The 15,892-nt window shown below is 40.9% G+C and overlaps 1 protein-coding gene across 4 annotated transcripts in view; it reads left to right on the forward strand.

Moving 5' to 3' along the window:
* The window catches only part of oxr1a (oxidation resistance 1a), a 209,276-nt gene that overhangs the window by 189,935 nt on the left and 3,449 nt on the right, over positions 1-15,892 (forward strand). For 2 of the 4 annotated variants that reach the window (XM_049584531.1, XM_049584532.1), the window contains 6 exons: positions 2,585-2,741; positions 6,094-6,259; positions 9,515-9,595; positions 10,998-11,123; positions 14,085-14,237; positions 14,395-14,490. In XM_049584531.1, coding sequence (XP_049440488.1) covers positions 2,585-2,741; positions 6,094-6,259; positions 9,515-9,595; positions 10,998-11,123; positions 14,085-14,237; positions 14,395-14,490 — 779 coding nt within the window. Of the gene's footprint in view, positions 1-2,584; positions 2,742-6,093; positions 6,260-6,280; positions 7,963-9,514; positions 9,596-10,997; positions 11,124-14,084; positions 14,238-14,394; positions 14,491-15,892 lie in introns of those variants that run through there. The other 2 variants (XM_049584533.1, XM_049584534.1) reach the window with 2 other exon arrangements.

The following is a 15,892-nucleotide window of genomic DNA, read 5'->3' on the forward strand; positions in this document are numbered from 1 at the left end:
CATCAAAACGCCTTCAGAGACAGCATTCAGAGAGGTGTTATTTATATGTGACATCCCTCTTTGCTTTGCTTTCGTGTAGATGTAGACAAAGACAAAATTTTACCAAAGCCTGAATTAATGTTATGTAGTGTTCATTGCCACGTTTAAGGACCATAGCAGTGGTTGTAGATGTTTAACATGCTAACTGTGTGTAGTTAGTATTGATGGTCAAGCCAAAAATTTGGTCCATCCTACGCTAAATAACACAAGAAGAAAGAAAACAAATGCTGCAAGCCTCAAGTTTACCTAGGCAACAGCCATTTTTCCTAATTTCCCAGGCTCTCCAATTAACTAATGACTGTATTTCTTCTATCAAGTAGCCGGTTCTCTAACAGAGAGTCTTATATCATGGCCAGTTTAACATTATCACATCATTGTCTTCTAGGTTTGACTTCCTGACAACATGACTTGTATATTTAGTAATCCCTTCAGTGGCACACATTCAGATTACAATGTCAGATTATCCTTGAACGCACCAGCAAGTAACAGCCCATTCTCTCAACTGTATTACCACCATTGATAACATAAAAGTAGCAGAATGCTCACTGTAATGGATTACTTTTCTATAGCAGGATGATGTTCAGTGTACTGAAATAAATGGAAAGCAGCGACTGACTGGAAGTTAGGTAGTTACTAAAAAAAAGTAAGCTGCACCAGAGAAAGTGGCTGGCAAATACTATGCAATTAGCAGTTAATTGGCTAAACATACAAAACCATGGCAGCATCCTCTAATTAATATCTGGTTGGCACAGTTTTGGTCTTGTTATCTGACAGTGGTCTCACTACGTATGTCACATTCACTGGCTCACTTGTGTGCCATTGTAGATGGGCACATAGTTGTGATTCTACAAAGATTTATTTTCTCAAGAAGAAAGGGACCAAGACAGAAGGAAGGAGATTCACCATTTTCTCCCTGGTAATTATCGTCACACAGAGAGCCGGGGCTGCAAAAACAGTTTTAATTCATGGGGATCTCAGCAGGGCTGCCCATTACTCTGCGCACATTAGCACAGCCCACACAAGTAACAGCAGCAACCTCAAAAACAAGCTGCATTAATACAGAATTAATGCATTTTGAAAATTGAATTTGTCCTACTGAGCGTCTTGCCTAAGCATATTAATATTACTTTGTCTGTCGTTATTGTTGGTTATGTTGAGCTGTCCAACCAGGAGCTGACAATATGTGCCAGTGTAATGTCACTGGCACAGTGGTCTTATTCAGCTTCCTGGGGCTGTGACATTACAATAGGCCACTGATAATGTACCATGGGTAGGAGACTCAGTGCCACTATCAGTAATAATGTGCTACTCCATTTATTTCTGTCATCTGTTGTGTTTCTGCCACAAAATAACTAATGTCAGCTGAAGCAGCCAGTAAATAGAAGATAGAAAACTAGGTCACATAAATAAAGCAAGTATTAGAGGGAGTATACACAATTAATCAAGAAGATGTATTTTGTTTTTAGATGACACACATTTGATATATATAACAAAACTTGTTTGTTGTTTGAATCGATTCATATTGGTAGAAATATGCTTATTTGCTGTCCTGCGAGAGTAAGATGTTCAGATTGATACCACTCTCATGTTTGTGCAGTAAATATAAAGGCACAGCAGTTTGGCTTAGCTCAACATAAAGACTGAAAAACAGGGGACATGTCTAACCTGGCTACAGTAGTGTAACACAATAGTGACTGACCCCAGTGCATTAAGTCTTTCTTGGGTCCTCGCCTTGCCCAAAACACAAGTGCTAGCTCGTCCACAAATACATGCAGGGATGTGCACACCTAGGGGTTAAATTGGGCTGGCACACAGGCTCTACTTGTGAGGCCTGTCCAGGTAGATCAAAGCCAAAATCCAATTGTCAAAGTAGGCTGGTGGCCAGTGGCAGTACTGAGTCTTACCTGTGTAACAGTATCAACAGAAAGTTTTCTAACTGGCGGGGAGTCGGAGTGGTCCGGGATCAAAACCCCCAGGCCACTGAGCTGCCGCTCGCTGTCCTGTCAGAGAAGTGAGGCCACAATACACTGCAGCAGAACGGCACCCTCTAAACACCCACCCCAAATACTGAACTGAGGGTGTCCCTCCCATTCTGCAAACTAGGCTTTGATCAGCAGCATGGAGCAGTCGAAGCGCCAGATTTATAACTGCTAATCTAACAGCCTGCTCTTAACTGAAACCATCACATCCTGATTTCTTCAAGCGGCAAAAAAATCACCCTCCTACATGGGCCTATGACATCTTCTGGACCCTGGTGCACTGGTTGCACAGTCAAGATTCACACCATTGAATGGCTCTGCCCAAATCTGTCTAGCAACAAGTGTAAAAGCCAAAACCAGGCTAACTGTTCCCCTTGTTTCCAGTCTGTGTGCTACGCTAAGCTAACCAGCTGCTGGCTGTAGCTGTGTATATATAGTGTACAGATATAAGAGTGGTATCGATCTTTTTTAACTCTCAGCAAGAACATAGATAAGCATATTCCCAAGAATGTCAAACTAAACAAATGTTTATGCCTATGTGACCATGTGATGACTTCCTCTTCCAGGTACAGGGAGGCGGAAGCACCGTACTCATAAGTTCCTGTGTCTGCGGGTGGGGAAGCCCATGAAAAAGACGTTTGTTTCTAACGCCAGCGCCTCCATGCAGCAGTATGCCCAGCAGGGCAAGAAGCATGAATACTGGTTTGCTGTGCCGCAGGAGAGGTCAGAACATCTGCTGCACCTTTGAATACAAGCAAATTGTTTTAATGGTAGCCGAAATGACAGGATTTAAAATCATCAAACCAGTGCTGTACCTGTTTACATGGAACAGTATTTAAAATGGAAAAAATACAAAGCAAAGTGCATGATATAGAAGTCTCTGTTACAGGGTGGTGACTTTGTCTTTAATGGAGAGAGCTGCAGAGATTTGACCTTTTGCAATCCTTGCATATTGCTAACATACCACAATAGTCAGCTGAGTTACTGAGGCACTCACCTCCAGTCCTTTTAATACAACCAATCAAATATGCATTCTCTGTCAGGTCTGACTCCCACTGCGGCTTCTGCCCATCTCCCCGTGCTGCCTCTGCTAGACAGCGAAGTGATTTATTATTCATTCACTCTGCAGGGAAACAGACACGCACACTTTATTCCTGCACTGGGGCACACACACGACCCATGCAACAATAAGGACGTTTCCAAAGCTCATGCTGTTTCCTAGTTTTGTATCCTCTGACAGTGTTTCACCCACAAAACTGTTCATGAACTTTTTCTGACCTAGACACATATTTATATTTTATATTAACTGAAAATAGCCTTGGCTTGTTTATGTGTTTTTCCAAGTTGGATCGCTCCGTCTGGATGTACAGTTGCCAAGCCAGCAATAATCATAATTAGGTTAGAGCTCTTCAAACTGGAGGGAGACGCATTCCATGAAAAAAAAAAATAGTGTAATATGTTTATATGGAGAATTAATCCCAATTGTAGAAACAGCTTAATTTAATAAGCCAATTACTTTTAAACAGCTATCATTAGAGCCAAATCTGGCTTCACCACAGTGTTAGTTAGATTTTCTGTTGTATCTTTTTAGATACATGGAGATAAGGGGAAAAATGCAAATAATAAACTTGAATCTGACCACTTATTTGTCCAACCTTGAGTTTCACAGCACCTCTACTGTTTTCAGGACACGTGTTTCTACATTTACAGCAGCAATACACATGGTGCTCTCTCAGGCTGCTAATCACATTTGAATCAAACAAACAGGCGTGTCCTTTAAAGTTAGTCATGGTACCAGAAATGCTTCTTGGTTATATGCGATGTGTTGAGTGGCTGAGTGCAGTAACGACACTGAAATCCCCCTCACTTCATTATTCATTATGAACTTAAGAAGACTTGCCTCTTATAGCATTGTTTTCATCCACAGGTTGCTTAGCTACAGCATTTCCGACCTGGAAAACAAGTTTGCTGTGATGCTCTGGGGGGTGATAGCCCAGGGGCATAGCAAAGTGAAAGCTAGTATTACAAGACAGGGCTCGTACAGGTTACTACTCATTATTTTGAACTTGTCTTTCTTGTTACTGCAAGCAGGCTAAGGTGTGTGGGAGGAGTGATCATAAAGCCGCCCAGACTGACAAACACAGCAGCTCATAGTTGTTTCTTCAGACACTGCTAGACTCTCTGTAGCATGACCTAGATGGGAGGCGACCCGCATGATGCGTCTTTAAGTGTCCTGGCAATGGTGTGGGAAGAAAGGGAGGCCGCTGAATGAGCCATACACAACCCATGACACTGAATACAGCTCAGCCTACTGAGTCTGCACAGCTCTTTCATGTCTAGCAGCTACAGCAGTGTGTGACACAAACTGTATTCGGTATTTGTTTTTAACTTAATCATGAGTTATGCCGTACTGTCTTAATATATCCTTAACTGTTTACATGGTTGTCATGAAAAGGCTTCTGTTACATGAGCAGTCAGCAGGGAGGAGCAGAGAAGGGCAAAATTATAGTCACGATGTTGGAGAGCGCCAGAAGATGACAGACATGTTCATGATCATTACCACAAAACTCCCTGTTTTAAGGAAACTGATTATACACTGTTTATACCTTCTGAGCAGCTCTAATCAATGTTTATATGTTAAAGTATCAAATGACTGTGTAAAGTGAACGGTATCGTAACGTAAAGGTTTTGGTTCAGTCTCACCGCTCTTAGCAAATGTGTCTGTAACTGCAGCTGATTACAGCAAAAAAATCTCTGATAAATCCACTGTTCGCTACCCACTCAACACCAAACACCACAGGGACAAAGTTAGCAATTTGCTAATGATTATAGTAAAGCATTTAACAGCTAAAAAGATTTATATTTCCTTCAGGAGTTGGTGGAGACCAAAACAGAGCATGTGTCTTGTGCAATCCAGAACTACGATTTCAAATGAATGCTAATGTTGCTCTGTTTGTTTGATGAATAAATTAGCAACTGATAGCTAACCCATATGCCATAAGAATTTCATAATATGATAATATGTGAATGTTGATTTTACAACTTGTTGTGCTGCCAAGGGACCAACAAAATAAATGTATGCAGGTTCATTTATGCATTATTATAAAACGATTTGTTCTCAGATGTACCCACACACACAAAGTGATAGCTTGTGTCACAAAATACTTAATAACGGACAAGAACATAGTGTCACACAGGCAAAGCAGCTTTAACAGCTCAGCAGTACTAGCGAATAGGAAAGTAAAATATGTTGCTCAGTGTCCTGTAGATGTTGAAATGCTTCCTTAACAGCCACTAGGGCTGTTTGAGAATGCTTTAACACACAAAATATTAAGTCATTCTACTGCAAAATCAAAAATACATATTTTTTGCCTTACCTGTAGTGCTGTTTATCAGTCTAGATTGTTTAAGCGTGAGTTGCCAAGTGTTGGAGACATTGGCCGTAGAGATTTTTGCTGTCTCTCGAGTATAACGGAACTAGACAGCACTCAGCTTGTGGTGCCAAAAAAAAAGTACATTTGAAAAACTCAACAGCAGTGTCTCTCACCAGAAATCATGACTCGGTTACTCAGGATAATCCACAGACCTTGTTATGAGCAGTTTCATGTAGGAACTATTTTCTTTCTACTTGACTACCCCGCCAACCGTATCACCACACAGAAGTAAGCGTTAATCTCCTGCTGGCTCACGTAGCACCACTGAGCGAGCTAACAATACATCTGCCAAGGAGGATGCCATTAATGTTTAGACATGTCTACGGCCAATATGAGGACAGGTGAACTGTCCCTTTAAAACTTTGGGGAGTTTTATCAGATGGCCGACTCACTATTTAATTTCTTGCAGTTAACCATACACAGTATATTAACGTATATATGATTCTTAATCAAGTAAAAATCACAATGTAAAAATGTTTATCACTTACAGTTTGATTTTACCTTTAAGTCTTTGCTTCAACTCTTGATATTTTAGAAGCACTGAATGAATCTCAGCTGATGATTTTTCTTTTGCTAAATCTCTAAACAATTTAAGAATCAAGCCTCTTCTCTCATGGTTTCTCCTGCGTTTCCTCCACCAGGTCAGACCACCTGTACGTGTTCTTCATGCAGTGGAGCCCGGACATGTATGGTGAGGGGGTCAGGGGGATGGGACAAGAGCCTGGGTTTATGGTTGTCAAGAAGAATGAAGTGTCAGAAACAGCTGAGGACGAGCCCATCACTGACCTCAATGTCAAGGAATGGGAGGTAAGGTGTACACTGCTAAAACTGCTACCATCACCTTGCTTAGAGCACACCTGTTGTGTTGTCTGTCCTCGCAGATATGGATTAAGTGTGGTTTATGCTTTAATCCATTACCTGTGACACCAGAATCTCATGTGGTGCGTTGTAAAGTTTATTGTTTTATGTTGAGTTTTGTGTGATATTATTGTGTTGATTTGCTCTCATTATGCAATGCTTAGTGCAAATCTATTGTGCTGATCTTGGTTTTTAATCCATCAGAATTGTGTAGTCCTTCAGTCTTAGTTTTGTATTCTGCTTCTGTATTTTGCATTTCTATGTACATGTCTATGTCTATGTATTTGTTGATTTGATGGTAACTTTTTGTGTGAACTTTCTATCTCATGTAAGTTCCGTAAGTTGTGTGAGCACTTGCTTTGCTTGGAAATGCGCTTCTCAGAACTTCCAACCAAAGTGTTTTGCATGTTTGTATAATTGTTTACTCCTCTCAGTCAGTGTATTGTAGTTTCATCACATGTTGTTTGACTGTCAATATTGTTGGTCAGCATTTGGCAACTTATTTTGCTGGATGGAAAAAGGCTAACACCCTTATGAGTTGCTCAACATATGCAGGAAATGTAGGCATTGAGCAACTTAACTGCTTTGTTTTTTTTACTATGAAATCAACCAAACTCGTGTGGCACTGATATGGGTTCAATCTGTCTTCCTTTGTCATCAAAGTAAATTCACACGCTCTCTTTATTTACAGGGGACAAATGCACTTAAGTGCCTCATTTACAGAATAAGGAAATAAGAACAGGAAACAAAGTCAAGGGGTGTCCATCTAGCTTTTCAGCTCTGTTACTTCATGTTGCTGCACCATACTGTGGGTGGGTTTTGGTCAAACGAGACTGTTTACGATTCTGTGGATAATGAAGAGGATGCATTCATTGTATGAAGAAATTGATACGATGGAAGCAGGGGCCTGGATTTAAATTTTAATGTAAATGAATGATGTAGGAAACAAAGTGGACTGATTTGTTGTCTCTGGCAAACAGAGGCTACATGATCCATTACATTTGAATAAGTAAATAGGAACCTGCTGCTTTTGTTTGTCCTGTTGACTGTAAGTTTGAATTTTAAGCAACACCTTTCTGCTGTTGCATGGAGCTTTAGGGAGCAAAATAGATGTTTTCCAAAGAGAGGTTTTTCTAATTAATAGATTTTTATTCAACAAAAAGACTATAATTTATGTTTTATATTCAATAACTTTTTTCTTTTTCTTATTTACTTTGTTTTTGTTTTGTTTTGTTTTGTTTTTTGTCAAGTCATAGTCTGTCATATATATCTATATCTATATCTATATATATATATACCTCGTGGACTGGTGTGTTACTGTATCTTTAAATCCTGTCGGTTGTGGGAGGTGACCGTCGTCTTTTTTTGACCAATGGGGAGTCGGTTAATGTCCTGTCCCGTATTGCAATTGGATTATGGCGATGTCACACAAATCATACGGCGTAGAAACCCCTTTGGAAAAAATGTTTCTATTTTAGTCAAGGAGGCTGCCAGGCTTCATACCAACTCCGTCTGCTTGTCTCGGGGCTACAGGGGATAACTTAAAGGATCTGTAATGTGACTTTACAGCTTCAACCTCGCCCTGAAAGCAAGACATGTTTTCTAGGAGGGTGAAAGACCAAGAGAAACGACTGACCCCTAAGTATACCTGTGTATGTTCCTCGTGTTTTTTCTTGTTCTCAGTCTCCGGCGATGTAACGTTAACGTTACATTCTTGTATGTTCTCTTGCTGTTGTTGTTGTTAGCAAGTCATGCTAGCTCGATAGCGGAGCTAACTAGCCCGCTAGCCTTTTAGCCGGTCCGGTGTAGGTCAGTGACTGATGTTAAACAAAGTGGCCACTGTCTGACCACTGTTTGGCAGTCAGGAAAGTGCTCTCATCTGTTGTCTGTCCTCTTGGCACCGTGTAATACGATGTGTGTGGCTCTGTAAGCCGGCTGAAAGTTTCCTGTGTGAGGTGCCAGTTAAAAGACGCTGCTCTTTTTTCATTCAGCAGTTTGTTTAACCTCACATTACCGTACATTTATCAGAGTTAACGGTACCAGATATCATGTTGAGTGTTTAGCTTATTAAGTAGCTGTTAATCAAGCACTTGAGCTGTATGACACAGTAGTTAATTCACCGGTCACATCCAAATGCTGACCTTTTTCATGACATTGATCTCTTCAGATAAAAGGCATTTGATTCACACTGGAAAGTCAGTAGCAGGCTAGCATGCTGCTAGCTTGCTCTTTTTTCAGGGGACAAATGCACTTAAGTGCCTTCAACTGGAGGTGAAGTGAGGCACATATGTATTTTTTATCAGGGCTGTAGTTTACCCACTCTGCTACATTATTGAGTGCTGTAAAGAGGCAGCTTGTTACCAAAATTTATTTACACCGAAAGCAACAAGGTGAGTGAAATAACTCCCTTGAAAAAGACAATGCTAAAAACAATTATTGAAATGTAGACCTGGACCTGTTAATAAGACTCTGTGCCTGTATGGTATTTGTGAGTTTGTTTGTTTATCTCGTGCACAAGGCTCTAAATATCTTTCCTGTACGGAGACACAGTGGACTATTACACGCCAACGTTGATTCAGTGGCAGAACAGAGGCAGCAGCTCTTGGTGGAGTTTGCAGCGTGGGGTGTAACTTTGCTGGAATGTGGCCATGCTTGTAGGTCATTGTGTTGGTCTGTCTGGGCTTTAGTTTTGTGCATAGTTGTTCCTGACGAACAGAGAGTGGGTTAATGTTCATGGACTTGGCAAGTATTGTTGCATCAGTTGAACCTCGGCTATTTTTTGTTGTATGTTCCAGCATCAGAGTCTTGTGGATTTTTGAGCAGCCTTCTCACTCCAAAGGTTTTTTGTTTTGTTTTGTTTTTTGCATTTTTGGTTGGCTATAAAAAAAAATGTATTAGTTCTAAAGATTGCTTTCTGCTGAAGTGTTGTCTCCATCCGTTTGTCTAACTTTTAGTATAAGTGAGCATATTACACAAACATGCAAAATGACAGAGTGCTCTAAAAGGTCCCACCCTATTCTCTTAAACCCAAAGTAGTTTCCTCAAATTTCTGACATCTACCTCTATGTGATCAGTGTTAAGTTTGTTGAAATCGCACTACTTGGTACGCTTAATACCTTCCCAAACTCTAGCTTTCCTTCCCATGGCCAGCAATAGATCTGGCAGAGTTTTATGTTCCACCTGTTCCTGTCTTTGTACTACCAGGTAGTGTCTCTGACGGAGTACCACCGTCGGATTGATGCGCTAAACAGTGAAGATCTGCGCTCGCTCTGCAAACGACTCCAGGTGCCCTGACCAGCCCTGTCTGCCCCCTCTCTCTGCTCTGCCAAGCCCTCCTGCTGCCTGCACCAGGATGGTCTCCCATAGGCTCTAGCAAACTTAAGCTGCTGCTGATACTGCATACTAACCTCAAAACACCTGCTCCTGTTACTTTTCATAAAAGTAATGGGTTTCATGAATGTTCATGAACAGGTTTTTTTGAGCCAAAAAAACCTGTTCAAAACTTGCTATATGAGGTCAATTGGGAATGACTTCAAGCATTTGATAGAAGATGTCTTTTATCAATTCATTACAGAAAACTTGGCTCAATAGGAGTGATGAGGTTGTCATGTGACATCAGCCTTATCTCTAAATGTCAGGCTTTGCGTCTTAGACTCGTTGTCATGGTGATATAACCCACTAGATCAGTCTGGTTATAAGGTAGCTAATGCTAGCTGTTTGTACTGGCTACAGGCAAATATGTAGATCTTAAGTAGACAACACAGAAATTGGTTGTTTCTGTGGGAATTTGCCCTTTTTCTTGAATAGAATATTGTCTTTGATGCTCGAATGAGCTAAATTTGTAGAATATTGAAGGACAAAGAGATGGTTGTTGACGAGAGGGTTGAAGTAAGACTCCCTTGACAGGATGAATGATGTTTTCTGAGGACAATGCAGGTAGGCCCTATTTGAATGAGGACTGAAACATGAGAGCATCCCAGCCAGCAGTGGTGAAGCGCTCCACAATCAGCCTCTGTTATCGAGAAAGATAAATAACCCAAACAGTCCATTGGTCAGAGAAAATGTCAAACAGTGGAGTGCAAATTATTCATTGGGTTGATTTCCTATTCACTTTACATTCTCCTCTCCCAGACAGTGTCTCTGCCCGCTCTCTCCTAGTTCTGCCAAACCAATCCTAGGCATCTGGCATTGGAGAGTGGCAGGAAGATATTCAGCTGTCCTCATCAAATTTTTGGATTATCAGTGTGTTGCCAGCAATGCTGTGTTTATAATTTTGGCAGGGACACTGTTGGATTTAAAATGGGAGCTTTTGTTGCTAAGGTTAGGCCGTGGTTAAAGGCTAACTTCTTCATGTTACCCTCTGTCACCCAAGTCTTAACTGAGAGCTGTTAAATTAAACCTTTTCTGCTTGCATTCTTTATCACTATAGATCCTACATTTTGTCCTATTCCCATCTCACTCAGTGTAAAAACAATCTGAGCCAAATACTGTTGCAGGTTTCAGCTTGTTTGTAGTTACTGCCCCAGCCTCACTATGTATGAGTTGCCATTCATGATGCAAACAAAATTATAGGTTTATGACAAACAGCTATAATTGAACCCATCCAGTATCAGTGCTCTAAGGAAGCTGAATGAAAACGACTCCTTGGCAGTGTCTGTGCATATCTGACTTTTATTTGTACTCATAGATCACCACCAAGGAAGAGGTGAATTCCAAACATGGCACATCCATCAAGACAGAGCTGGAGCCTGAAACATTCAAACCCAACCTCAGAGAAGCCAGTGATCTCCTGGAAGCCGACCAGATAGAAAAGGTACAGACAGTTGTGCAAACCTGTTCTGATGCAATCCCGTCATATAACATATAATTTATGTGTCTGTGTGCATCTAAATGTTACTCTATTTTCAAAGGTTAAGGCTTGTGTTCTTCTATACTTATCTTATGACCAACAAATCATGAAAATACCATTGATTCTACTAACAAATGGGTGTATCCAAAGCCTGATATATCTTCCTCCTCTATGCTACAGAGCTCTATTGTTGTCCAAAAACTATTAAGAACACATCAGCGAGCCACATTGTTGCGCTGGGTGACATTTTCCTTAATTACATAAAAACAAGGGAACTGTTTTATTTTGACTCAGTGCCACATACATCGCAAAATACTCTCTGGATGCCAAATGTGTATTAATTCCCTACCTAGTGTTTTTTTTTTTCTTCAAGTAAACTAGCCTTATCCTTAAAATGGAAATGTTTAATTGTATAATTTGGTCCGTGGGTCATGTGGTTTGCTTGAAAGCTTACATGAAAACGCAGAGGACTTGCTGGTCATTTCACGTTCAAATGAGAAAAACAAACTATGGCTACTTCCACACTGATGGACATTTTCATTTTGAAGCACATTATTATTGCAACGTTTATGCCCAGCGTCTACACTGTTTTGATGTTTTTGGACCCCTAAAAGAGACTCAAGAAAAGGCTGCTCACCCCATTTCATGTGGAAAACTCTGGGGTTGAGTTTTAGTCTGGAGGATGGAAATGGAGACTTTTTGTAAAGATGACACAGACACCCACATTCGCTTTTCGATTGGGTCTATTAGTCACAACATGTCCAGCCAAAACATTACTGCTAGTTTTACATACCTTTTGTGATTTCATCCTCTCTGTGTGGGTACTCCTTTCCCATTGCTCTGGCTTCTGTAGCAGGCTTCAGTAACGGTTCCACCTCATTGTCAGTACAAGCAAAAGAAATCTCTGGTCTTGCTTTTTGCCACCTCTGTAGTATTTTCTGTAGATAAGCAACCAACCGATTGGAAAATCAGCTTCCTGTTAACATCACTACGCACATGCTAAGTGTAAATGAATGGTCATATGATATGTGTTTTCAGACGTTTTAGTATAGACAGAGATCAGTACTGAAACTGTGCTAAAACACATGCGTGTATGGAGATTTTTGTTTCAAAACGCTTTTTCAAAATGAAAAGGCATTAGTGTGGATGTGGCCTAAGACATTCATTCCTGGAGCTCCTTTCCAGGAATATTTGTCAACAGTGTACTTGGGGAATAAATGTATTTGCTGATGTAATAACCATTAAACATCTGCCTACCGAATAGTCGTGACGTGCGTAGAGGAATTAGCCTGGAAATCCAGACCCAAATCTAGAAAGATTTAGGGTCTGGCCATGAGTAATGAAAATGGCCCAACTTGAGGGGTGGCACCAAGCATGCATTTGTAGATATCACTGCACGCCATTGGATAACACTATGACCAATCAGAACAATACACGGGGTGACGTATACGCTTAGCTACCAGTGGAGCAAACTGGTAGATTAGACTCTTGCCGTATCCAGTCGGCAAAACAGCAAAAACATCCTTCTTGCAAAGGAAAGACTCGAGCACTGTCTTCTGTTCCTCTTTTAGAGAAAAAGCCAAGTCTAACTCGTTCATTGTAGAGGCCAAAGCCTTTTCAAACAACTGGTGTTCATCCGTAGCCATCTTGCAGTGTTTACTGACTGATTCCGGACTTCATAGTGACAGCGCTGTCGTCATCTGTTTAGCTCGCCTCTGGCCCGCCTATATCAGATACACCGATGTGATTGGTGCAGCTTGGTTTCATGGGCATAGGTAATGAGCATCATTACTGATTGCCAGAGTGACTTGCTGAGCAAATTCAAATTGTGCTCTCGCGAGAACTCTGGGTTTCCAGGGTATAGAAGAATACATTCAGCTGGAAGAATCGCATTTAGAGGCAGCATGTAGGTGAACAGATGACGGCTTACATCAGACGCAGAAACCAATAACATGATCGATGGGTTGTTCTCTAGTGTTAAAGGTGACAACTTGTGTTGTATGTATGGAGGGTTAAAGCAGAGGATGGGAAGAAACCTTTGATTTCTTTTTATGTTGAATTATGTAAAATTAATTATGAGAAATTTGATAAATGTAAGACAACACCTACACAAAGTTTCTATACAATCAGAGGAAAGACAGTACCTGTGAGAACCACATGAAACAGACTTTTTTGAGTCGGTAACCTTTTATGTTTGAGGTGTGGTGTTTGCCTTGCAGGCACTGTGGTTCAGTACATACTCAGACACACCCGCATGGCTCCAAATGAGTCCCAATTGGCATGTTGGCCAATAGATTGCCAATGTGCGGCTTCCTTTAATCACCCCGAGGACGGAGCTCGGAGCTCAGCAGAGCAGAGGTGAGCCAAGTCGAGGCTCATCTCCTCATGGCTTCGTTTCCAGTCTGCTGATTACAAGACTGCTTCTGCTCCGCCACATGAGGATGTGCTGAACCAACAAGAAAAAGAGCAAAGGGCCTGATGAATTACTGGGAGAGCGAACAGAACGTTTAAAGGCCATTGTTCCATACAGAGGAAATGGTGCAGCATACTGTAAAAAAGTTGTCACTTTAATTCCATGTTTTAGTCAGTGACTGTTTTATCTGTCCATTAAAATGAAGCGTACACTGGAGCGCTCCTCCAGCGCCTTTGTCGGCTTTATCTCCCCATGCGCCACAGCCACTGTTAATCCTTCAGTCTGTCAGCAGCAGGGCAGCAGGCTCTCTCTGGGAGTGCTGGACCTCTCTTTCTCTTGAGATGGTTCAGTGTGTTTGGAGCCCTGTTACTCTTCTTAAAACGCCAGCTGGTGTTAAAAGGTCACCACAGATGTAATTGAGCATTGGTGGCTGTGGCCTTTCTGTGTTTCATTTCCTTTCTCCTTTTTTTTCTCCCTCATCCTTTCTTTTTCTTTATTATTTCCTCCCACAGCTTGCCAGGAATCTCCCACCACGGACCATTGGGTACCCATGGACACTGGCTTTTGGAACATCAAAGCATGGCATGAGCATTAAGACGCTGTACAGAGCCATGCAGGGCCAGGACACCCCAGTGCTCATGGTCATTAAGGACAGCGATGGCCAGGTAAGCTCCAAATTCACGTAATTCAACACAGCAGTGGCACACTGTAATATGCTGGAACTGAGTCATAGCTCTAATCATGTTATAATACTTCTCCCGTTGATGTTAGAGTTGTATCCCATGTGTACAGAAGTCTGTTGTTCTTTTTTTGCACCTCCAGGTGTTCGGTGCGCTGGCATCTGAGCCCTTTAAAGTCAGCGACGGCTTTTATGGCACAGGAGAGACTTTCCTGTTCACCTTCAATCCAGAGTTTGAGGTACACTGCCGTCCTCAGTTTGAAGATGTAGGATGTCTGTAAGAATTTCTGTTTTCCATAATTTATTTCTGAAGTTGGACATTTGAATGTGCAGTTTTTTTAATACGCAGTGTACTTTATGGCAGAGGTTGCATTAGACTTTATTGCTGCCCATCATTTTGACAGACGGGGTTGTAAAAAGTCTGTCATAATCTAATATTACCCATCTTTTTCTTTTTCTTTTTTTTTTCATGATAATAAGACATATTTGATAGCATTTAATTTACATTTTTTATAATTCGTATTCAGAACAAGCTTATAGATTATGCACGTATAAGATTGGGTGTTGTGCTTTTTGTTTTAGTACAGCATTGCACCTATGATGTGTGGGCATGTACACAGTAAGATGTGGCTCATTTTAAAGGTCACTTTACCACTGTTTCCACGGTTGCAAGTTTGCATACATTAGTCGAGTATAACTATAAAATTAAAGGGTGTTTTGCTGCCTTTTCATCTGTACTAGTTAACAGTTAACAAGCTATAGACTGAAAAAATAATGTAATTAATATGCTCTTCAAAGGCTACCTACTGCTAGCAGCTACTGGCAACTTCTTGCATGTTACTCAGTTGATGTCATGAATCAAATGCTTAACAAAATGTATACAAAGTTCAAACTGATTAGGCAACATTCTATTTTCTAACTTGGAGACAAAAGTGTCAGAGCGTCGTACGTTGTGGACGTTCATGGCGCCTAACGTCCACAGCACGACACAACAACATGGAGAGAAAGGATGCACAGAGACAAAGACCATGCAAACACACTTTGGACACTCAACTCTGTGACGCTTTGCAATAGTATGTTGCGATATAGCCTACTGGCTAAAATCAGCTAGACAATGAAGTCATGCATTTGAGATCAAGGCATGAGTAGACAGAAGCTTATTAATATACACACGCCACCAACTGGACAGGAGTGAGAATGACTTAAAGTTACAGTAGATCGCCCTCAGTGTTCTAATCTGTCAAAATGAATAACAGCCTTATGATTTTTCTGTCATTGTTACAAAAAATTCAGTCAGTGATGGGAAAATATCTGGAAAATACTATATAGTAAGAGCACATACAGTAGAACTGATGTACGCGTGGTTCATACTGCCTGAAATAGTCTATATTTGATATGAACAATGAATCATTACTATGTGCAATGGAAAAAGTGTCACTTGTAGTGACAAAGCAGCAGAGAATTATCACCCAACTCATTCCTCTCAGCTCTACAGAATTTCAAGTATGTTTCTGCTCATTGTTTTGATTGTACAGTTCCTGTTAACACATGCTGTTGAACAGCATTTAGAGCCAGATATTTCCTTCAAGAGGTTAAGATGAAAAACAGAGTTAAAAAGAGAGTGAATATTGGACTGAAAAT

This window comes from Epinephelus fuscoguttatus, linkage group LG8 (assembly GCF_011397635.1).
Source record: "Epinephelus fuscoguttatus linkage group LG8, E.fuscoguttatus.final_Chr_v1".
NCBI classification, from domain to species: domain Eukaryota; kingdom Metazoa; phylum Chordata; class Actinopteri; order Perciformes; family Serranidae; genus Epinephelus; species Epinephelus fuscoguttatus.